This window comes from Dermacentor andersoni, chromosome 8 (genome assembly GCF_023375885.2).
Source record: "Dermacentor andersoni chromosome 8, qqDerAnde1_hic_scaffold, whole genome shotgun sequence".
Lineage (NCBI taxonomy): Eukaryota > Metazoa > Arthropoda > Arachnida > Ixodida > Ixodidae > Dermacentor > Dermacentor andersoni.
In genome coordinates, this window is record NC_092821.1 from 128,974,220 (window position 1) to 128,999,350 (window position 25,131).

At 45.1% G+C, this 25,131-nt stretch overlaps 1 protein-coding gene across 1 annotated transcript; it reads right to left on the bottom strand.

The window, feature by feature from the left end:
• Window positions 1–10,207: 10,207 nt before the first annotated feature.
• On the bottom strand, window positions 10,208–24,808 carry LOC126525639 (plancitoxin-1-like). Its single transcript, XM_050173566.3, has 7 exons — window positions 24,499–24,808; window positions 22,722–22,920; window positions 22,247–22,325; window positions 16,382–16,546; window positions 13,610–13,807; window positions 12,151–12,398; window positions 10,208–10,428 (listed from the first exon to the last, which is right to left on the bottom strand). Exons 1-7 carry the CDS (start codon window positions 24,603–24,605, stop codon window positions 10,318–10,320), a joined length of 1,107 nt encoding a protein of 368 aa, XP_050029523.1. The 5' UTR covers window positions 24,606–24,808; the 3' UTR covers window positions 10,208–10,317.
• Window positions 24,809–25,131: the final 323 nt, after the last annotated feature.

Consider the following 25,131-nt stretch of genomic DNA (forward strand, 5'->3'; position numbering starts at 1 on the left):
ACGACCTATAATTGAGAATAAGGTTAACCAGTTGCATTGACCACTTGCTTCACCATCTTCAACCATTCTGGCGTGCTTATTGCGCGAGAGGCCAAAAACATTTTTATAGATAATTTGGACCTATAATTTGTGGCCGTAAGAAGATAACCAGTCAATAAAACATGAGTTCTTGACTTACCTTACGAGCGCCGGACGCTCAGAATTCTGGTCACGTATGGCTGCACGTGGCCTCGTTCCTTGTAGGCGATGCGGAGCTCAAAAATATCCACGTCTTTCACCTCAGGCAAGCAAGAACTAAATGACCCCGGTCAGCCTTCCTGTGGACTCGCGCAGCCAGCATGGCTATCTTCGACCTTGAACGTGGGGAGGGAGGGACAAATTTGCTTCCAAAAAGAGAGACTATATGTGGACGCATTTCACACGAATTCCGGGATAGACAAGTTGCCCTCTCCTGAAGAAGGCGCGTGAGGGAGAACAAAGGAGACCCGAGAAGCTCAGTTCACCTTCCCACCGCGTCGAATGTGCTCAACACTCTCTGCAAATTCCTGGGCTTCGCCACATGAGCGTCCCGACAGCTGTAACTATCCGTGACCCCTCAAAACCACTGCAGAAATTCCAGCGCTTACATTTCTACGAACGTGCAAGTGCAGAGGGAAACTAGACAGAATTGTGGAGACAATGGGAGAAAGGCAGCAGGAAATGGGAAGCCCCGACGCATTCCGCGAAACGGCAGAATAAGAACCTTGCCACTCTTGGCTCGCAGTTCCAAACAAGAGGGCGGGGGGGGGGGGGGGGGGGGGGAGGTGCTGATATAGAAAATCGACGTGAGAAAGCACGACAAAGCGGGTAAGGGGGAAACGGGATAAATTTTAGTTGAAGCCATGGTACGGTGCATTTCTGTGATTTCTAAAAAAAACAGTAAATATGTACAATGGACAACTTATATGCGCGGCGTACAGAAGCAGAGCCGCATTAAATAAAGCGCACCGCAGGGTCAATGCAACGCTATGAAAGCATCGCTCATTAAATCAACACTTATGTCCCCGCAATAGCTTTGCGGCTCGAGGTGGCAGATTGGATCCCGACCGCGGAAGCCGCATTTTTACAGGGCGAAATAAATAAGCGCTCATGCACTGAGATTCACGGACACATTATGAAAACCTAATGGTGTCCAAATTAATCCGATTGCGGTTGTGACACGTACAGCCCCATAATTCAATTGAAGTTTAATAATTCTGCCAATATGCGATGTGTCTTGTGAGGCGATTAAAATGCTCAACCCTCGCAGAGGTTATGAAATATGGCGGACAACAACGCCTGAAGCAAACGCCTCTCCCTATTGTTCTTTGTACTGCGCACACAAACAGCAGTGGTGAACGGAAGGTAATGCTTAACATAACTCACCACTCTCCTGTTAGACTTAATGTCAAAACTATTAAGCCTTAGCCTTCAACATCACCGCTGATTAGCGTCAATGAAAGCAAAGAGCTCAGAAAGCTTCGCTTACGTCGATTCCCACAGTGCGTGGGATATGCACATTTTTTTTCCCCTTGTCGTTGCCTCTTGTCTTGTAGAACCACTCATAACCTTCAAAAGAAAGGACAGGGTATGAAGTTGGGCTGAATTGCTGTCACATGGGCATCGCTTGATCCCCTCCCTTCCCACTTCCCCCAACTCGACCCTGCTTGTGGCCTGAATGAACGACATGGAATGTGCTTTTCGATTACTCATAGAATGCCCCAAAGATCAAGGCTATAACAAACTCAAGCGAAAAAAGATTGCGTTGTGAGGGAGAATAAACACGGTTAAAAGAAAATTATTGTAGTTAAGCTATAATCAACTTCCTTTATTCTCTCCCATTTGTGCAATGATTACAGAATGTCTCTCGCTGCGTCCAAATCGATGTGGCGAGAGATGGAGTAGCAAACTGTGGTAGAATAATTACAAACAGGGATAATGAGCCCCAGAAAGGCTGGCCAGCGTTTCGATAGGAGGGCCGAACTTCGTCGAAGGCGGCCGTGTCATCCTAGGAAGGTTAGACTTAACAGCTCATTAAGGTGAGGACACGTACGACCGCTGTGGGCAGCGGCTGGCTGTACACGAAGAGACATCAAAGAAAACGAGCGCTGTCGCTTGACGGACGAGGGGACAAGAGCGAGTAGGTAGAAACGCGGCGGGAGATTTAAAAAAAAATGGACATAGAAGAGTGTTGGGGGGAGCAATAGTTTAGGAAGCCTTCAGAAAGCTGATCAGAAGCCTGGGCAGCGTGCGTTTGTGGTTTCAGACAAGCCGGTCAGCACGCGACTAACGAAAGTACACGAGTGTAAAGAATGACTTGCGTTGCGTAGCAGCGTACCTGATATTAGCGGTGTGGTCTTTCAAGGGACGTTAGCCCCAGAATTTTGCCGTAGGCGTCGTCATGTGGCGCCACCCTGTGTGGTGGAGGTGCCGAAATAGCTACATGGGACGTACGTAATGGGACATCGGAATGTGTCCCTGGTAGTGTGAAAGCAAAATATTAAAACGAAGAGAAAACGGAGAGTAAGCGCTGAAGAAGCGGAACGCAAAAGGCCGCGTATGGTTGATTAGACAGCAGCGTGGAAGAAACTAACAAAATGAGTGCTAGTGGAGGGGCAGGGAAGAGCTGGAAACAGAGGAATAGGCGAGCTTAAGAATGGAGGGTAGCCGGTGGCATGACGTGGTTTTGAGCCTTTGTTAATAATATGAGACTTTGAGGTTTAAGCTTTTTTAGGTTAAGTTTTTAAGCTTTTAGCGGCTCTTAAGTAGTCACGTGCCAAATTTATTCACGTCACGAGGTACGATTCTGCATATTTCCTCTCGAGAGATGCACCGAAATTTGTTTTTTTTTTTGTATATTAACACGTGTAGTTATTTATTTGTTTCTCGGAGATAGCACTTCACCCGCTAACAATCTAAAGTTATCGTTCAGAGCACGACAAGCCTGCATGGGTTGAAACTTACTCCAAGGTTATCGTTGATTCTATCTATTGTGCCTATTGTCACCCAACCTTGTGTAATCTGATTGCATGCGCGACGCAAACTGTGCAGCATTTTCTGGAAATCACGCGGACACATGCGATTACGCTGGAACATTCGATGATCGAGTCTTGTAAAAAAGCTGATGTGCTTGACCCACGGGTCAGACTTTCGACAACTGCCGACTTTGTTCGCAGCTGTGGGCTACCTTGAATGGTCAGGCGGCGCAGCGATCGGCTCAGCCATCAGCGTCACCATGTCGGTTCTGAGAAACACTGATGCGGCCACTGCTACGGCGGCATGCTTTTGCGCCGTTCGTTCAAAACGTGTCGGTCGTTCTAAATTGCGATTTTAAGGCAATCGAAGACATCGAGGCCCATTTGGACCACCGGCGCTTCAGAAAGAACGTCAAATTTACCACTACAACCATGTATATCGTGTCAAAGAAGTAAACAGCACAAACATCGCAGCACCCGCTGTGATTGCTTTGTGGCTATGGTGTTGGGCTGCTAAGCACGAGGGCGCGGGATCGAATCCCGGCCACGGCGGCTGTATTTCGATGGAGGCAAAATGCGAAAAGACCCATTGTTAGATATGGGGCCGTTTCCTGAGGCTACTTCGAGTTCCCCAGACCACATCGAATCGCACCACTGCTAAGTAAGGAATGCAGAAGCACGGATGCCACATTTCTGAGGCACGACACGTGCAAACATTTTGGCGGATCCCACTTCGTGTGCAGCCGGTGGAGCTATTCACTGCTTGGCTCTTCCCGGAATTAAAAGGAGAGCCTGGCACTGTGGCGGGTAAAGTGGGTCCCGAACCAAGACGGCAGTAATGCGCCGTGACAACCGGACGGCTGTAATGTACCGTGGCAACATGGCAGCGTAGCCCCCATCTGCCCATTGTGCCGACGAGTTCTAAGTCAGCAAGAAGCTGCCGGCCCGTAATGACTCTAAGACTGTTCATTGACCCTCACTGTAAATAATGTAAATAAACCTCCCAAGTGTTTCATCTCTAAGTCCTCCTCATCTCCTACACCATGTGCTTACATTTAGGTGCAGGTTAAGGATCCTCAGGTGGTCCAAATTTCCGGAGTCCCCCACTACGTCACGCCTCATAATCTGAAAGTGGTTTCGGCACGTAAAACCCCATAATTAAAAATGATTAGACATCGCATCAACGTGCTTGTACTAATAATTTGTACTGCTTGGTGTTCTTTAACGTCGACCTGTATCTAGGTACAAGGGTGTTTTCGCATTTCGCCCCATCGAAATGCGGCCGCTGTGGCTGCGATGATCCACTTCAGCCGTTGGGTTGCTTCCCACGGTTTTGAAGGGAAGTACAGTTTGATGCCAACATCCCCTTTGCGGTTGCGATGATCTTTACCGCAGCACTATCTGCCGCTTGTCCTTTTTGTTCACACTTCTCACGGAAGAGCTGTCGAGAGGACGCGGTAAACCCATTGGAAAATTGAAAGAGCAGGCTTTCAGGCGGGCCTAAGCACGCCGTGAACAATGGTGAAATGGCGCCGAGGGCCTACACCTGGGTGCTCATCGCCGCTGCTAGGTGGCGCGACATGTGCAGGCAAACTTCATTGCAGGGTGCCGATTGATTTGGCTCAGTGTCACTTGTTTTTCTGGGCACAAGGTCACCCATTAAAGAGTTATTTACGTGATTAACCGTTGTCCGTATACTGTGTTCTTCAGTCATTAAAACGTGACAACACACAGCCTTGCTTTATCGTAAATATGACCGTTTTAATTGGACTAGCTGTCTACTGCGTAAATTAAGTTGTGTTTTGTATCTGCGCAATGGCCGTTGAGTCTTGCATGAATTTCTTGTTGAATGTCACCTATGTACTGTTTATTACAAGTGGCACAGTCTAGACTGTAGATTACACTGCTTGACGTGCAGGTGAAACTTGAAGTTACCACGTGAAGGTAATCTGATGCTCTAGGAATAGATTGTATATGTTGGAATGTAGAGCCCCTAAGGCGGCCATAGGGCTCGAGTGTTGGCTTCGTATTTGGCCTTAGTTTGGCATGGACAAGAATGTCCTTGAAATTAGTGCAGAATAGTTCCGTACATTTGAAGAGAACTTTCCTCGTATATAGATAAAACCGAAGGCGCTGTTCATCAAGCTACTACAAAACTGCAGTTTGCGCAAGTAGATCTGTCTAGACGAAGTCGTTTAGGCAACAGCTGAGTACATGAGAACATAAATACTGGTTCATTTATTGGCGCTTCACTGACTTTGCTTTGCGAAGACGAAAAAAACATGTGGAGCCCCACACACTGTGGGAATTAATGCAAGCGAAGCTTTCTGTCCTGTGTGCTTTGACTGACGGTGATGTTGACAGCGAATGTCACCGTTTAGTGCAACACGAGAGTGCTGAGTTGCTGGTACACATTACCTTGTGTGCGCCACTGTGTGCACAGAACAGACGATGAGACGTGTTTGCTTGGGTTGTTGTTGTGCGCCACATCTTCATAAGCTCTGAGAGAGTTGAGCATTGTCATTGCCTCACATGGAACATCACCTCGTGGCAGAAGTATTAAACGTGAATTGAACTACGGGGCTAGTACGTGCCAAAACCACACTCAGATTATGAGGCAAGCCGCAGTGGCGGACTCAGGATTAACCTTCACACCATGGTCTTCTCTTACCGTGTTGCTAAATCTAAGTGCATGAACGTTTTTCATTTCGCCCCCGTCGAAATGCGGCTGCCGCGGTTGGGATCAAATTCACGGCATCTAGCAATGCCATAGCTGCAAAGCTAACGCGGCGGGCACAGAAGTTTTGATTTGGCAGTCGACCGCTTCCGTAGTGTAGCCTGGACCCTGCAGTGCGCTTTAATTAATGCGGTTTTGCTTCTGCACGCCCTGCGTTAGTTGCGCACGTGGCATATTTGCATAGCGTTTATTTTTGAGAAATAGCAGCAACGTAGTGTACTGTACTTTGGAACTTAAGCTTATACTGTTTTCCCGCCACCGCTGTCGTATAGTAGTGGGGTTTGACGTAATAGTTCTGCGGAATCCCGCAAGGTGGAGAGAAGTAATTAATAAAGGGAAATAAAGAGCTTTTCTTTAGAGGAACCCGTATGGGTTTCCTCTGTAGCAACTGCTACGAACGGGTGGATGTCTGATTTTTCAATCATTAATTACTTCTCTCCACCTTGCGGGATTCCGCAGAACTATTACGTCAAACACTTGCGTTTGCCTGGTGTTGTCGACAAATTCGACTTCGCCCTGCCATCTGCTAGCCGCCTGGTTAGCTCAGATGGTAGAGCGGCTGCGCCGTAAAGGGGGGGGGGGGGGGGGTCTCGGCTTCTAGTGCCGGACCAGGACGATATTTTCTTCAACTCTGAGGCTTTTCTTTCGAGGAACCCGCATGGGTTTCCTTTGTAGCAACTGCTATGAACGAGTGGATGTCTGATTTTTCATTTATTAAGTAGTGGAGTTTCCTTGCTTTCTCATGTTGCCTCCCCCCCACTTTTGTACAGGCACTGCCTCTTCTTCTCCTCTGTACAACTATATGTGCGTCCCCTCTGGCTTCGCGCGTTAGTAGAAAGGGAAGCGCTGCAGTTTCTGCAGTGCTTCTCAGGGAAGTCACGGATAATTACAGCTGTCAAGCGGCTAATGTGGCGACGGCCAGGGAGCTCGACAGGGCATTGTGCACATTCGATGTGGTGGGGTGAAAACGATTTTCTCCTGTAGCCTTTCCTCTCAATCGCGCCTGTCATATCTATACACGCTTCGAACCACCCGCGACCCGGTGTGCACGACAGCAGCAGCAGCGGGATAGTCTAAGAAAGAGGCAAAGAAAGCTTCGCTTTAATATGTATGACTCATTTGTTCATAAAGTATCTAGACGTGCGCTTGTAATGGTAATGCGTTACCGGACCATTTTATCCAGTGGAACATAAAGCGCCATCTTGAGGAACGTCATTTGATCGCCAGCGAGCTTGAATTCCGCATCCAATCCAATCCTTTCTGACGCCAACGCGCTGCACAGCGGGTACCGCATCGTCCCATGCCACGGAGTTCTCAAATGGGTCAGCACTTACAACTTCTTTTAGCAAACATAAATCGCTTTTCTGGCTTGCACTGCGCAGATGATCATAAAGCCGTGCTTGAAGTACATTCGAGAACATGTCACTGGAGGCAGCCATCTTGGAAAGAACGATGCAAGCGAGGTGCCTCGATGCACGCTCGAGAGAGGGCGCACGCATCGACCACTCTCTAAAAGCCCTCAATTTTCGAGAGTATAGCGCCAACCATGCCACTTCCCTCCTCTTCCGCTCCCTTCCTGTGCTCGACGCGGCCTGGACAGTGGCACCGCCTATGTTGTCCCTGCCGTAGCAGACGACGGCTAATGCGCTACCTGAGGAAATGCACAGAAAAACTTGTTCGGGCCCCTACAAATCACTTTTTGATGCGAGATTTCGCTTCGACAGTCGGTAGCTTGCCTTAATAATGTCGTGTTGGAACTGCGTAAAATAAAAGAAGAAAAACGCCACTATTTAAGGCGTAAAGCGCCCGCTCGTTGAGAGTTAGTGTTGCTAAAACACGTGCGTGATTACCTCAGTTTCAGGTTTTGACCGAATGAAAGTATGTGTATGTGGATTCGTAGGTTCTTTTACGTACCTGCAGGATACTTTTGATCGGCCGGCGCATGAGAGATTCCAACTGTCTGGAGCCAGCTATGCCTAGAAACAGGACCGCTTCTGCTCCGCGCCTTTTATAGATGTGTGTAGCTCATGCAGTGGTTGTGGCGGCCATGAGCAACGCTTTCTTCCGTAGAAAGTAGTGGCAATTTGAACAACGTACCAGCACATGAAATTGTTATTTATTTAGTACAAGTGGTTGGAATTTGATAGCAAGAACTAACTTGATGAGAAAGCCGGACAAAGGTTCTGAAAACAATTATCGCCCTCCGCCTCGTTAGCACCGGTAGCACTTTTTGAAGTTCTTATTTTATATCTGTATAGTACGTGCGTCTGTGTTCTTTTGCGTTGTAAGTTTTCGCATGGAAGCAGTGTTGCTTTAACTGGAACACTCGCGACACACAAGACAGCGAAAACATTTATTCTTGGGTTCTACGTGCCAAAACCGCGATCTGATTATGGGCACATCGTAATGGGGGACACCGAATTAAATTTTGACCAGCTCGGGTTCGTTAAGGTGCCCCCAATGGAGGGGACAGGGGCGTCTTTACATATCGCCCCCATCGAAATGCGGCCGTGATTTATCCCGCAACCTCCCGCGGTCAATTCGTCTGCACGTAATTTCGTTGCACTGGGCCAGCAATGGCGATCGGAGCACTTCGAAAAGAAAATATACACAAAAGCGTGACGCGTCCTTCCATGTGACACATATTGGCCAATGTGGGAGCGGAGGAGGCTGGGGCAACAGGAGGCGTGGAGGAGAAAACGCCGGGCAGAGCGTGGTGGCGGAAAGATCTGAGAATGGCGCTACTCTTGGCAAATTGAGGGGTTTTACCACCCTCGCTAGTGAAAGACGGCAGCGACGCTCACCTCAGGCAGCGTGTAGCGGACCGTGTTCCTCGCTCCGCTAGCCTGCTTGCGGCTGAGCGGGGGGCGCATGCGCATTCGCGCTGCTGAGCGGAGCCTATAGAAACGCCAAACTAAACTAAAACTAAAACACCCTAATGTATAGTTGATTGATAATGGTGATGAAATAGAGCATTGCGCATAGCGAATTCTAGTGATATTTTTACGACTAGTCATCGTCGTCATGGTCAGCGGCTATGCTTTCTTTTAAGAATTCACGCAGTAGGCATTCTCTACTTTTGTACATTAGCGAAACTTCCTCTAAATTTGACTCTAAATCAAGCTTTCTTGTGCTACCCTGAATATTACGACGTGTCGGAGTAACTTCGTTATGACCCGCCACTCAGCATGGTGGCTTAAAGGTAGCATTGCTATCATATATGAGTCTATAAGAAATAAACTGGCAAAAAAAAGTTACAATCGTGAAGCCTATCGTGATGCCCCTCTCGTTGAGGCCGGCGCGATCATTCCCGGTAAGGCCGAAGTAATATTATATTAAGTTACAGATACGCAGTTTATAATGTAAAAATAATCAACAGCAGGTGATTGTGCGTATCCCGTGTGTACATTGTTCAGTAGGTATACTTCCGAGAAAATTCAATGGCCGTTTCAATTTCGGCACGCACAAGGGGTGCTTGCAATTAGGTGGCGACACGGAGTCGCGCAAGGCTGAGGATCGTACTTCTCGTCTCAGTCGCATCTCGCGACTTGTGCTTACTGTTGACTCGTACAGCAAATTGTACTCTAGCCGACATTATGTAGAAAAATCGATTCGTTATCTAAAAAAAAAAATATATTCATTCGAAAAGACGCAAGTACCGTCGTAGGCGTGGGCGGGGATCTTCACTAGCGGGGGTGGACAAACTACATTGCAGTGCCCCTCCTCTCCCCATCTCCTAGCTTTTTTCTTTTCTGTTCTCATTTTTACGTGTTATCCACCCAGGATGTATCGCGTATATTAAGCAATCGGCTGTCACACTATTCATATTGTTTGTTGGATTATTACATTGTGTGTGCTCATAGCATTCTACAACGACATTAAAAATTTTCCTTTTCCTAGAAACGCAAAACAAAATCTAAAGAAATAACAGATTGCATGCGCACTAAAATGCAGTAGGAATGAACTATGCAGGACACTATGAAACCTATGAATAACACGTGCAAGGTTTTAGCGTTTACACACCCTGTCCTCGCCTATTTAAAGAGAAGCCTAAATAAATAATATAATTATAGGATCTCATGTGCCATAATCATGATCTCATTGTGAGGCACGGGTTAGTATGGGACTCCGAATTATTTTGGCCATCTGTGGTTTTTTAACGTGCAGCTAATGCATGGTAAACGAACTCTGCCGCATTCCATCTCCATAGGAATGCAGCCTCCATGGCCGGTTTCGACCCCGCGACCGCTAGTTCAGCACTGCAACGTCATAGCCACTGCGCTGTCACGGTAGGCGAAACAAGAGTCTCCGTTCTTTAAAATCAGTGCTGAATGATCGATGCATAGTTCATAGATAGAGCACAGCTCGAATAAAAAAAAGCTGTAACCATAGATATGGTGGCCACAAGCCTTAGTGCAAGCCACAGATTTCATACGCATGATTAGAGGTAATTTGTTTAGGAAAAATGTGGAGGTGGTTGGAGCAGATAACGCTCTTTATTTGTCGTGAACCTGGGTGCAGTAATCGATGGTTAATTTAGTTGCTTGCGCAAACAGCCAAGGTCATGAGTGACTGCTATCTTAACGATCATTTTGATATGCTGCAGTTATCGAACTCGGTGACACTTCTCAGGAGCAGCTTGTGAAGTAGGGCGTTCTTGAAACACAGCGTCTGTCCTCCTCTTCGGTACTGTGAGTGCTGCAAGTGAGTACATCGTCTCTATCACTGTTGCCATCTAGATGCGCTCAAACCCACTGGCACTGTACGGAACGTCAATCAAGGCTACCACAATGTCTACCGTGACGTCTGGAGACCCCATATATCATCGGCTTCGACTAAACGTTGCATAGATCGACAGCCTTCGTTTTCGCAATGGCCAGAGGCGCGAGTCCATGCTGTGACAACTGCGGTGCAGCTTGATGCAGTCTCTAGAGCCTGCCTTGCTTGATCGAATGCAGAACTCAGAGACACGAGCGGTAACAATATCGAGTAAATATGGAAAAGTTTCACCAAGGGCCCTTGACTTTGTAGAGGACGCTGATTACGTGGCCTTGCCTGGAACTTCTTTATCTATACAAGGAATCTATAGGTTTGCTCTCCAAACTGTCACCCACCTATTCCATCTCATGAAGAGCATTCTTTTTTTAGTTCCTGTCAAAAACTTAGAAAAATTACCTGCCTTTCTCGCGTAGCACATTTACTCTTCTATAGATAACATCACTTGGCCTGAACCTTTGTACATGTTTTTTTAACTTTCTAGACGCCTTCTTCTGGGGCTTTTCTCACCCTTTGTCTCATGCCTTCCAGAATAGCACCCAGATGAATATAAGCCGGCTAAGCATTCTGCTTTTTAACACAGAGCTTTCCCTCGCTTTGTCTATTTTACTGACACGCAAGACGAAAGCCTCGTCCAGAGGTCCCCCGTTAAACTTGTCCTGCGTCAATGAAGCTCACCGTATATTTGCAAATTACTAGAAATTGTCAGTGCACTTATAGTCTTTCGCTGCCCTCGACCCCCCGTTTACCTGCCGTCACCATCTGTATCAATATGTCACTGTAATAGATTTAGATAATCTAGGTGTATGACTATACCTAACAACATCGCTGCTCTTTCCGGGTCCGGGAAGCGAATTGTGTCCGTTGCACGAAATGCTGTCTTAATATCGATGTAGCATTCCCTACCACTGTAATAATTGCGATAAATATTCGTTACAGTGTATGTCGGATGGGTGGTACTGTACACTTGACGTAACCCCTGTGTAAAAACCCAAACAAAAACACAATGGCTTCAAAAGGAACGAGAATGCGTTGACGGAAATAAACGAAATTCCGTCCCTGTTCTTGTGCGATAACTTTCTTCAACGGCCTCAGTAGAAGTGAAACACAGACGAAAGAGAACTGGCCTAAAAGAAGTTTTTGAGAAAGTAGATAAAATTAGAAGCTATCGATTAACAGGAAATATGATTATCTAGTTGAGAATATCTCTGGTTGGGCAATGCCCCTGGCTTCCTCGTTTTCGCCTGACATCTCCATAGGGTTTCACAGCAAAGAAGTTGCGAAGGAGACATCCTGGTTCACTTCCTTCGAGAAAACAAGTTTCATGCATGGATTCAAATCCCAAGCAGCCCTCGGATATTGAAGGGAAAGAAAGTAGAAGGAGATACCTTCAAATACACAAACTATAACGAGCACTAATTCAGATTTTCATGACCTCCATTACCATACAGTCACTGGGGTAGCATAGGTTTTCCAGTGAAATTATTTCTGTGGTACGCACGCAGAATTTGAAAAGGCGACATGAGAGTTGGCTCCAAGCTAAAGCTTGCCCTTATGTTTTTTGTTTCCCCCACAGGCTAATGCGCATTCCTGACAATCGACCCATGTCGCACATGCCACAAATTATAGTGCGTCTCTCCGTACCATGCGGTTGAGGGTTCCGATGCACACGTATCGCCTGGAGGTCTCCTCCGAGATGGCCCATTTGCTGTGGTCCTCGCCGTTTCTGATGTCTAGCTGCTGCTTGCTCATCTTGAAACGCAAGGCATCGACGTTGGTGACGGTGTACGTGTCGTTGCAGTCGGCGGGTACCTTGCCACCGGCTCCGTTGCGCCACGTGGAGGCAAATAGGTTGGTCTCGAGGTTGCTGGCCACAGCAGCTGAGTAGACGTCTGAAGGACGCGCGACAAAGGTGAATAAGCTGTGTGAACAACAATGATAACTGTGACGTCGCGGCTGTGAATGAGCAAGACCTTCAGTGTTACTCGGCAATGCGAATGGAGAGAGTCATGTTTTACCTCTAGGCATGTAAGGTACGGGAGCATCCACATTGCTAAAATACCTCACTCGCATACCACAATGAAGGTTTAACTCGGATTCGGACTAGGACGAAAATTGGACTGCGTAACACAGGGAAAACGGGACTGCATTTGCTTACATACGCGAACGGGGGACTTTCTCACAAGTGAAACCGAATGTCAAGGGTTACTACTAGCTTTCCCGCTTGCAGGGATGTTAAATTAGAATTTCTATGTTAATGTGAGAAAAAAGAAAGAACAAGCAGCAGACCGAAAATGATTAAAGTTGACTGACGGATTAGTTAATTCGAATCCGTTGTTAAAACAGGCCAATACTTTCTACACCAGAAAGAAAATAAGTTCGTTTTCTTGTATTCAGTTTTTACAGAGCCGTTGATACTGAATACTGGGACCTTTTTATAAAAACATGAACCCTGAAACATCGAAGCCAAACTACAAAAAAAAAAAAAGAACTAGTGGTTGTCAGTTTTTATTGCAGCCCGAGCTTTTGTACTTCAGTGATCATTATTACGTCTATTTGGTTTTTCTTGCTTTTTTGCGGGAGTTGATAGTCTGCTCATACCTAATCCCAGCGCAACCTCCAAATGAACCTCAAACATCAAACACACGACTGATAAATCAGACATTTTGGATTTAGATATTCGGACCATTATTTCACAAATAAGTACAAAGAAGTGCAGAAAAGAAACTGTTGCAAATGACTACTCGCCACGGTGGCTTAGCGCACGAGGCTGCAATTCTGTTGAGTGCGAGGTCACGTGCTGAGTGCCTGGCCGTGGAGGCCAAATTTCCATTGCGTGGAGCGCAAACCCCTCGTGCGCTGAACTTTTCGCCGAAAAATCCGTATTACAGTCAGTACCAAATCGTAGCTCTCCACTATACTTCGTCTCATAATCGCGTATTTCCTTTGTGGCAACGAAATAACAAACCTGACTATTGAAGAAAAAAATGTCGTGAGGGGCTGGACAACATTACAATTCGACAGGTAGAAAGTAGCGATCTCGAAACTTATACCGGTAACCCTGCTATGAAACCATGGTGCGCAAAGTCGCGGTTCTACGCACCTCTGTTGTAGCGGCCGTGCTTGGCAAAGCTGACGTAAGGGTTGTTCGAGACGTCCTTGAGCGTAGCAGTCAGAACCCACGGTGCCTCACGGATGAACTTACGAGCCAGAAGAAGGTTCAGAGCAGGACGACCCTTGCGGAGCGATTCCGGCGCGAAGCTGTCGTAGATGTTTGGGTACTGCAGCCTCAGGTGCATGGCTGGGAGTAGTTTAATGGTAAACCCCTGTCAAGCGGACAAGTTAAGCGCACCTACGGAGAGTGTCACTGGGTTTTAGGCGCACTTTGCCAAATCTAAACGTCGCAAGTACAGTTTACTCGCAGAAGAGTGCACTCTAATCGGAGTGCGTTCACGGAGCACACTTTGCTGGCCGATTGCATAGCCTCGCCGCGAGCGGTTCAAATGGTGCAAAACTTAATGCATAAAAAAGGTACACAGAAGTTCATATTTGTTGTTGTACAGCTTTTAACGAAATAATCAGAACAGAACTCGCTCATATTATGTCTTAGCAGGAATAAAGGCCGTCTCGTCGCACGTCACCATGTTGTTCTCGATTGGCTAGGTATTCGTCTTGGTCGGCATTGACTTTCAACACTGTTATAAGAAAAATCTTTTCGTTTTTGCTTTGTCGAGAAAATATAGATTATGGTTGTTTTTATTCATAATACAACGTAAAACAAATCACTTTTTAGGAAGCTTTTTCTTTTCGACCTACATATTCAAAAAACGAGCTCTTAGTCTTCCTCCATTATTTTTTTCTTTAACTGCGAGTCCACTTTGTTTTCCCGTCTAGCACCGCGTAGCCTGAAGCGTCACTCAAGGTCCCGAAGTGCACTCACCATAAGTGCACCTAACTTGCCCGATTGACAGACGTATAAATTGACCACGTGTCGTAAGCAAGGGGCGAGCAATAAACGGTGCTTCCTTGGGATGTATAAGTAAGGACGTTTTCTTGACGACACAGTTATTAAAATAAGGAACAAGAGCGTAAGAGAACAGTACCTTCAAAAACTTTTTATTTCTCTCTTTATAAGCATTGCCGTGTTCGCTCTGTGGCTGTCGCGCTCAACCTGAACATTTTGAGAATGCGTATAGACTGCAGTAATAACGGGCATATGAAATCGCCAGCCAAAGGAGACCAGTTTGGACTCGTGAACCTATATTTACCACTGCTGTCATTTTTTCTTTGATTATATGGACAATCTCCGTCATAAAATATCAGCCTTCCATTAATTCTGGCGCCATAAACTTTCGTTTGAGCCTGTTGCATACGAGCTATATTCAGTCAAATCTTCTGTTTTGGTTTCCTCGTGACATCGTGTGTGACTAATCTTGAGAACACTGAAGTAATAATAATAAAAAAGAACAGGCGGATTCACCGGCAGTTGACATCTAGATAAAGCAAATCATTCTCGGCGTGAGTGCTTCATGAACCGTGTATGTGGGTGTGTGTGCGGAGTGGGGTTTTCGAGGCATAAATATTAGTAATAAGGCGCAGCATGCAATATGAAGAAATGATGTCCTTTGCAGTGAATTATAGACAGGCTGGATATTGTATACACATATATAGATGCAGTGTCACTGCAGATGGATGGATGGACGGATGGATGGATAAGTAGGTGGGTGGGTGGGTGGGTGGGTGGGTGGATGGATGGATGGATGGATGGATGGATGGATGGATGGATGGATGGATGGATGGATGGGTCGGTGGGTGGGTGGGTGGTTGGATGGATGGATGGATGGATGGATGGATGGATGGATGGATGGAAATTTTCAGTGCTGATCCACAGTGCATAGTTGCAGTCGTGGTGTATTTGATGCGTTGGTTTCTTGTATAGTGCAGCTGCGGATCGAAAAGCGCCAAGCCTGTCAACGCGCTGGCTTGGCCGCGAGAAAGGGTGTCCCATGCCGCCTGCCGATGCATGCGTGGCTGGCGTAATTGTTTTGCTGCAGAAATAAGCGTCACTTCACACATAAAACCACTACTACTGCTGATGGTTTCAATATCAGGCTCGTGTGCTAGTGCTCCTGCGTTCGAATGGTGCCGTCGAACGATTTTATGAATGTTTATTTAAGCATTTATCAGGCCCCTGATTTGTTGAAAATGATGAGTTCGCAAAGTCACAAAGCCCATTTGAAGCCAGAAGGACGAAGTTTAGGCAACTCCATGTACTAATCATCATTCTCATGCTAGCTTAATCGCCCTCCTTGCCATTGCCATAGACTCTGACGCTGCAGTTCCCTGTAGTATTTATTGCATGAAACTCTAGGCTTTAAACACCAAAATACTCCTTTGCTGTACCGTTAGTCGACAATCGCGACCATCCCGTTAGATGCGTTTCGCGTTAGAAGCCAGATACATCTGAAAATGTGCTTGGAACTCGGTAAGAAAGCTTCGCTTTAAGAGGGGTCCGCATGCCTAATCCCAAGGTATTGCTCCATTAGCAATGTGAAAGTAGCACCACTTTTCGAAGAATAATTCTTGCTATGTTTCTCTGAGCGAGTGCGTAGGGCTGCACCCGTTTTCTTATTGTCATCCTTACGCTCCTTTGCCTAAGGTTTCTGATTAAGCACAGCTGGACTTCTCGGCATAACAAGGAACACTGCCGGAAAGCGCAACTGAATCCACGCTACGAAGGAGGAACATGGAATAAAACTTGCAGCTTAGCACGGCTGCAGGCCCACACCTGCTGTGTGGTATGCAGGTGATCATTCTTCGGCTAACACGCTGTATTTCAATAGAAATGCGGTATATTTCGCGCTTTTTCACTCACCGATTGTCTCCAGCTGGCTAGTGGGGAAAGTGACGCACAGAATTGTCTGGCCGTACTCGCGTCCACTGGGTGGGAAAGAGTACTGGCCCTTGTGGAGCATCTCGGGAAACTTTGGAACGCTGTGAATAATCCACACACCCGACTCACCGTCGAAGATGAACAGTCCTGGAGGACAAGATGAAGCGTGAATTGTAAAGCTTTCGGGATTTTTTCGATGCCCAATGAGATTGCATATCGGAAATAAATGCCCCAGATGCACAGAATTTTAGAAACAGTACTGTTAAGCATTTTTACAGTTGCAGAGACTCTACTGCATCCTTCTCTCAAGTAAAGTGGCAACACTTTGCAAGTGCGAAGGCTAAAGAGCAGTTATCAGGTGTTTTATTTCGGTACTAATGTTGGTCTTGAAATGATGGATGTGGTTTTATTCACATTATTAGTTCATCGATCAAACTTCATTCAGACACGGCAAAATTGATTGACGCTGTGCAAGGATAAAGCTAGGCTTTCTGATGACACTAATAAAATCTAGGCAAAGATGTTGCGCGTGTTTTTAAGAAACAGAGCGGGCGAATGTCTCGTGACGTCATGAGGATTGTAACTCTCGAATACCGAAACGAAATCTAGTTCGTATAGACAAGAATTATTGATAATTATCTAGGGCTCAGTGACAATTTTTTCCCGCTATTGCAAAGGTTCTAGTTTCATTTAACGAAAGAAATATTAGGATTAATAGGGGATGACGGCACTGCTTTAAAGGGCAACTCCTGCGTTCTTTCTTAAAATCGTATTAGGATGTTGTCATTTTCAAGTGGTATTGAGAGTGCTGTCACCGGTAGGGTGGCTCAGTTTTCTTAGAAACTCATCAACGATATTAAATAACCAATAATCGAGGTATACCGAAACCAAAACGGGCAGCTGCTTCGTTTGACGTCACAACGAGTCGATGATGCCAGATCCTACATTACCCTAACGTAAACACGAAAAACGCGTGCTAACCACGCAATACCCGTGGCGCTAATGCCAGGAAAGCGAAGCTAATGATGTCACCTGACGACACTGGGAGCTTTTTTACAGATTTTCCGAAAGTAGACAGCGGCGATTTCAGCGACAGCATGATCACACACGGATCGCCGTTTGCTTGCGACTAGCCGCTGCCGTGCGAGGCAGCTGAAATTCCCAAGCTGAAAGCATTGCGCTGCGCTCAGACGAAGAGAAGCACAGATGTTCACGTCCATCAAAGCGATGACTGTCGGCCGTCGTCTCGTAGAAAGAGGAGCCAGCTTCGTCGTTTTCGGGCGAAGAGGCAGTCACAAACGCAGGGTGGCCAGTAAAATGTCGTACATATGTGCGCATACATTCGTGAGCCGGAAACACGCAACCAATCTTTGATGTATATATATATATATATATATATATATATATATATATATATATATATATATATATATATATATATATATATATATATTTCAAGTAAGTGAAGCGCGCCTATGGAAATAATGCACTCTTTCAATAATGGTTTGACGCGCATTAGAGAAACCAGCGCGAAGACATATTATATGCTGAGATTTTATTCACATGAGGCACAACCATTTGTTTGGTAAGAATGAATAGTGATATATATATGTATATATATATATATATATATATATATATATATATATATATATATATATATATCAAAGCAAGCAAGTGAAGCATACAATCACAGGATCCGGCACAGAAATAGTTCACGAAAGAAAAGCACGTAGGAAAAAGAACACGGTTTTACTCACGTTTTGGCCGGGATCCGGCCTTCATCAAGAGTGCGACTGGAAGCTCAGATAACCCAGCCTATACATTTTCTCAGTAAGAAGAGTACGAAGTGACCGAGAGGAAAGAAAACGTGTATACAATCTTTAGACGATTTTGGCGCGTAAAGAAAGAAAAGAAGAAAAATATCGTGGTGACTAGAATACAAGTACGTGCACTGGCTCATGTCAAAGTCAACTAAAACAACCGTGGATGAAAACTTGTGTGAAAAGAAAGAAAAAGATAAACCTTGAAGCCAAGCAAAACGAGTAAGCAGTTTCTGAACGATTCACACGTCAACATATGTACATTCAGTGGAGTGCAGAAGGAAAGATGGCAGATGTAGTCCGTGTAATGGAGGGAGTGGTGCCAGGTTTGAGAAGGGTTGCCGCTGGTGCGACCTTGAAGATGGCCAATACTGCCACTTGGTTATAATACATCTGTAGTGTGACCTCCACTGACCCCTGAGTTGAGCGAAGCTGCGTTCCATTGCCCTCTTTGCACACGTGTGTGGTTTGTGTCAGTGGGCAAGCTGTTTTTAATACAAAATTTAAGCGTATGTGAAGAATAAAATAAAATATAGGTGAAAAATGATTTTACAAGGTGAACTGATAAGTATGAGCATAGCAAAGGACTAGAAGAATTTCAAAGAAATGTGGAAATGCAGATGAAATTTCTTAAACGTGCCCTATGAAATGTATTATCTATAACCGTCAGAAATGGCACAAGGCAGGAAAATTATTCAGTGGCGCACAAAACTGAAGTTTCGGACGTGCAAAAGAAGAAAAAAAAAACGTAGAAAGAAAGTAACAAAACTAGGGACGCATAACACCTAAAAATGCGCGTGAACACATTCTGACATCGCGTCGACCAATAGGGATAGGAATAAATGCATATCTAAAATAATAATAAGGGGCCCTGAGACATGTGAGGAGTTAGAGAACAAAACGGGGTAAAAAGGAAAGTATGCCAGCGCCTGCACTGATACCACACGTCACTGCTTTGAATTTATGAATCAGATAAGATTCTCGAAGCTCTCTTTCATGGTGAGAACAAAACGCAGATTCAAGGATTGTTGCGGTGATTTTATCAAATGAGTGGCCCAGAATATGCGCGTCTTTTGATAGCCGAGGATTAGGGAGAGTAGCGGCATGACATTGTTGGATGTTGAAGCGGTATCTGTATGCTGTTTCAGTTTGTCGAATGTAGTGTAATTTACGAACAAAACGTTCGAGAAAATAGATGCAGTTGTTAGTGTCGCACGTGAAATCAATTTTAATTTTCACGTGGAAGTCGGAGGCAGTGCTTTTGACAATACATGATGCCGTCATGTGTGCACCAACCTTCCGCTGTGTTTTCTTGCAAGGTAGGCAACCTGCAGTCTCGCGAATCCTCGTTTTAGACGACGTGAACATGTCATGCAGATTACTATGTCGTCTGAACACTACCCGACGTGATTCTGGAAAGATAACGTTAAGGTGATCCCTCTGCGCTAGTATGTTAAAAAAGTTTTTTAAGGGTTGACGAACATTTGGAACCGATGCTGAGTAGGTTAGAACAAGGTTACTTTGTGTCTGAGTGGACGATTGTATTTTCCCGCGAAACAAATCCTTCCGATTCAGCGCATCAGCTTTTTTAACGGCATCATGAACAATGTGACATGGATATTCCTGCTGGAGAAAAGCTTCGCGAAGTTCACAGTTTTCATAAAAGTCTGACAACCATACCATACCCCAAAGCCTCCTAAAGCGGAGCGCCTGACAATATGATATACTTGTTTTCCAGCGCTTTACGAGTGAACTTTTAAAGTGAAGATAACGATGCCTGTCCGCTGGTTTTCTATATAGTTTAGTGGTTAGTTTGTTCTTGGATAGGGAAACTGGGACGTCAAGAAGGTTAATCGTATAACGAGAGTACTCGTGTGGAAAAGAAATCGATGTGTCGGTGGTGCTGTAATCAACTATAAAGGATAATAGTTCATTTTCCCCATGAGGCCAGATCAGAAAAATAGAATCTCTAAACCGCTTTTTATAAGGTGGTTGTAGTTTGCGCTTGCTAAGAAAGTCATTCTCCAGGACAGACATAAAAATGCTAGCATAATTAGGTCCAATGCGAGTGCCCATTGATGTGCCACTTATTTGAAAGCAACACGAACTGCCAAATTAAAAATGATTGAGTTGCAAAATTAATTTCAATAATGCAGATAGTGCGTCACTACCAATTGTTTTTTTATCAGACGATGTCATACGCACTGCCTCAATGCCATCACTGTGGGTGATGTTTGTGTTGAGTGAAACCACATCTAATGTCACGAGCAGGGAATTATCTCGTATCAGGAGGTTGTCGATGTCCAACAAAAAATGGTTCGTATATTTAACATAGGATGGGAAAGTACATGGAAGGCTGCTGATTATTACACCAACGTAACATGAAAATGGCTCTGTGACAGTGCCAATGCCCGAAACAATGGGCTGTCCGGGAAAGTTTTCTTTGTGTATCTTAGGCAAGAAATAGAACCTGTCGGGGATGAGGCTGAGTGGTACGGGTGAATCCGCTGCGTCATCGCTTAGTTCAGCATTTACAAGACCTTTTATGGTATCTTCGACAATTGCTTTAAATTGCGTGGTAGCATCAGAGTCTGGTAGGCGCTTACACAGAGTGTTATCATTTGGCTGCCTGTGGGCTTAACTTATACAATCCATTTGACTCATGATGACCAGGGCCCCACCTTTGTCCGCTGGTTTCTCATCACAATATCACTGCGTTTAGCCAATGACGTGGAAGCTTTCCTCTCTTTTAGTGGCATATTTGGTTTAAATGAATTTTGTTTTTCATAAGGTTTTAGGACGTCACGTTGGACGATGGCAATATACATGTCCAAGTATTTATCGCGCTGGGCCGGAGGGTTCCAACGGTTGCTAGAAGGGATACCTGGTGGCGTGGCCGAAGTGTATGGACAGTCGTAAAAATATTCCCCGTAGGCGCATGTTGCTTGAAAAGTTCTGCAAATCATTAGCCAATTGAAAATCGTCATATCCGCCAGTTCCAGGACAAAAAAAGTTAAACCTAGTGTTAGGATGAGAAATTCGTCCCTAGTTAGGCTTACAGGAAGGAGGTTAACTACGCTAGAAGGAAGTGGCGTGCTCTGCTCTAACCCAGGAAAGGATTTTTTTCGGGACCCCATTTATTACCTGCCTTGGCAACAACGACTGGTCCACGCCATCACGGAGGAACTTTCTACGCTTTGTGTCATAAATCTCTTTTAGCTTTCTTTTAATTTCTAAGTTGCTAACTCAGCGATTTCGTGTGTACTGAAGTCACCACTGGCGCGCAATCGTCGTTTCGTATTTAGCAAGTCCTCGAAAGCATGCTGATAAAGTTTGTGAACAATAAGGTTAAGATCCAAGGAGGTCGTCTTAAGGGTTTCATACCACTGAGTAATATTCTTATCGGACATTTGACAGGGTGGCTGCTTTTACTGAAAGACTGAGTCCCCAATAGGAGCACGCGATCATCAAACTAAGCATGAATTAAGAGTGGAAACATGCGGTTCGTTTCGGATGCGCTTTTCCACCACTTTTCCGCGACTTTGACATGAGACAGTGCACGTGCTGGTATCCTTGACACCACTATATCTTTCTTATTTATTTTTTTTACACCTGCAAGATCGTAAAGTTTGTATTCACGTTTTTTGTTTCCTCTCGCACTCTTCTTTCTCTTCTTACTGAGAAAATGTATAAATTGAGCTCTCTCTGCCTGCAGACGCACTCTTGATGAGGGCCGGACTCTGGCCGAAACGTCCGTAATGGCTTGTTATTTTTCCTACGTGCTTCTATTCCTTTATATATATATATATACATATATAGTTTTCTGTTCGCTACTCATGTCCTTTTGCCTGTGAAGGCAAATTGTTACAATATTTGCTATCAGAACAATTTACGTTCTGCATTGACAAAATAGTGTAATAATGTCGATGCCAGTAAGAAAGCAGTCGTCAAAGAAATGACAAAGCACGGGCATCTCACTACGCTAGGCAGTACTTTAGGTTATACTGCATTGAGGTATAAGTACCTTTGGTGTGTCCATTGCTTGACTTTTTTTCTTCGAGGTGGTACGGGGGCTGGTCATTGTAAACGGCGTACGCTAGGTTCTGCACGAGAACACGAGGACACATTTGCGGCGCCATTTGACGAGCTTGCAATTCCTAGCTCCATCGAAGCTTCCTCAGTAATCTCTAGAGGAAGTTACAAAATACTCTGATAGATTGTGCTGTTGTGGCCGCGTACTCAAGTGAGATGGATTTCTGTGCTAATTGTCGTAAATAAATAGTTGCCTACTTGCTGCCGTAATTATTCATTTCTCAAATAATTATATAGAGCGCCTAAAACGTAGCGTAAGGAGTTCTTTACACATTATTTTTTACATTAGATACTCTGGTATCAAATCCTGGTTTAGAAGCGTAACTACACACATTCGGGTAGCCGCCAATGTTCAAGTTTCACTTGTACAGAAGTGTGCCGTAGGCCCGGATATCTACTTCCTTTACCTGTGGCTTCTCCGTTGCTGTGAGAGGAGCAATTGTGTTGGCAAGTGAGTTGCTTTCATTGAAGATGTTATGCGTGGACAGCATCCAGTAGGGCGTGGATGTCGGCGTCCTAGAATCGATGTACAGGTATTCCTCGCCACTCGGAACGCTCACTTTGTCCTTTCCTTGTGCTCCTCTCGGGAGCTTGTACATGAAGAACCTACAAAACAGTAGCGAAGTTATGCCAAGGAACTACTAACTTTCTTTTTTTTTCTTGATTTTCAGTGTTCTTAGGTCCCTTAAGTCCCTTGCGGGATTTATTCTGTTAGCTGTAGCGCACGAAAAAAAAGAAAGGAAGCGCGGGGGCGACATAGACGCAAAAGAAATATATATAATAATAATAATAAAATGAAGTGACGACATGGGTGCTTTTTTGTTTTTTTTGTGTTCCTGTCCTGTTCGCGTTTGTTTTGTTTTATTTTCATAATGAAACCTTTCCAAATCTCCCATTTGATGATTCTTCACCGTGTAAGTAGGGAAATAGGGCGCGGGCCCGGAGCTCTGTGCAGCCTGGACCAGCGCGTCGCACCATCACAGCACAGCACAGAACCACCATCGCCAAAGGCCATGGGTGTTCTGTGCTGCGTTTGTCTGGCTTACACTTTAAAACAGTATACACCTTTCGGGGCGCGCATTCTCCCACAACAATGAAGGTCATCTGTCTTGCTTGCGTTTTGTTTCTTGAAATCCCTGCGCTCGTTAGGGTTTTCCTGTCAAGAATGCTTTGTGACGCTGATGACCTCGAAGTGTTGGGCTCGCCGCGAAAAGAAACGCAGAACAAAACACGTTGATAAATGTGGGACACAGGTATACCCCACAGGGTGTAGAGTGTTTTAAGCCTGACCGGCCACTAATAGTGCAACACGCTGTTACAGAAGTCGATGAAATCGTGCAAATTAACGTGTTACACGTCTGTCAAGTAGCACTAACCCCTGAATCCGTGATTACGTGGACAATTTCCGTCTGACACTTATGATCGGCACTAGGAAGTGCTTATAAATGCGCAATGACTGTTTTTGAGAAAGAGTCAGGAATGAAGGTTTCTCCACGTGAGGCGACCCTCGCACGAAAGATAAAATTTTATTGTAGTGACCGCCTTCTTGACAACTGCTGTGAACTTCTACGCTTGGGAAGGCCGCAGCTAATTAAAAGCGGTAAGTTCCAGGAATAAACCAAATATTCTTTATTTGTATAAATATTTACTACTCCTATCTGTAACGCTTCAACGGCCCTGATAGTAACCAAATAAATAAAAAATATTTCCGAGGCCTGTAAAAGAAGGGCAGTTTTGCGAGGTCGAGCTAGAACAACTTTTTTTTAAGCCACGCGCTCTAAGAACGCAAATAATTCCAACAAAAGCTACCTTTTTTTTAATAGTATAGAAAATTTTTAGCACAAGGAGGTATCCCAATGATGAGATATCATGGTTGACAGGTACAAACACAGCATCTGTCTCTAATTAAGAAACCCCGTATTCCTCATAACTTCTGTATCCAATAACATCATATGGCATAGGGGAAAATGGTTTTTGCATGGATCCTATATATTTCATATCGGATTATTTAATGCGGGTGATGGGGCATGTAGATTTTCTATAGCAAATGAGTACATTGACGAATAGGTGCATTGAAGGGTGGAATGGCTCACGACGAATGCAAAATGAAGGAATTCAGTTGCAGTACATCAGCCAAGAAGTTCCTCCGGTAGTTGAATTCTAAGACAGAATATCCGCACTTACCAGTCAACATCAGCATTTTTCTCATTCTTGCAGGACGTAGCCGCGTCAGACAGAGTTACCAGAGATGCCAACGTAAGCGACAAGCAGGTTAGACTTAAGGCAGTCATTCTTACGAGCTCTTTTCTAAATATATTCAGCTAGAGCCACTATTCAATATTCACCTGCTGTCATAAAGGTTTTCTGACTGCTCTGAGGCGTCTGGTACTGCGTTAGCAGCAACAAATTACAGCTCGTCTCACCATGCACACAAATACAACTCAGAGGTATACAGCAGCGAGAGAAATGACAAGGATTGGCATATTAGCGTAGCACACCCCCTGGGTGCATTGTGCTCATTATATAAGCGGTTGTTATCGCAAGATATGCATTACTCCTCGATAGCTGTTATCACCTCCTGGCTCCATCAGCCCTGTTCTTACGGAGATTGGCCTTATCTTCTCTTCTGCTGAACTGACTACACAGCTAGATAAAACTTGTCGTTCCAGGTACTACTGCCAGGCTCCATACCGTTTGCTCGGTTTTTGGTATTTTATTGGATATCAGCGCTTCCGTGCCGGAATGAAACCTGATAACAACTCGAAGGGTTTCACAATCTCGATAAATGCAGTCATAAGCTCCATCTTTCATGCGACA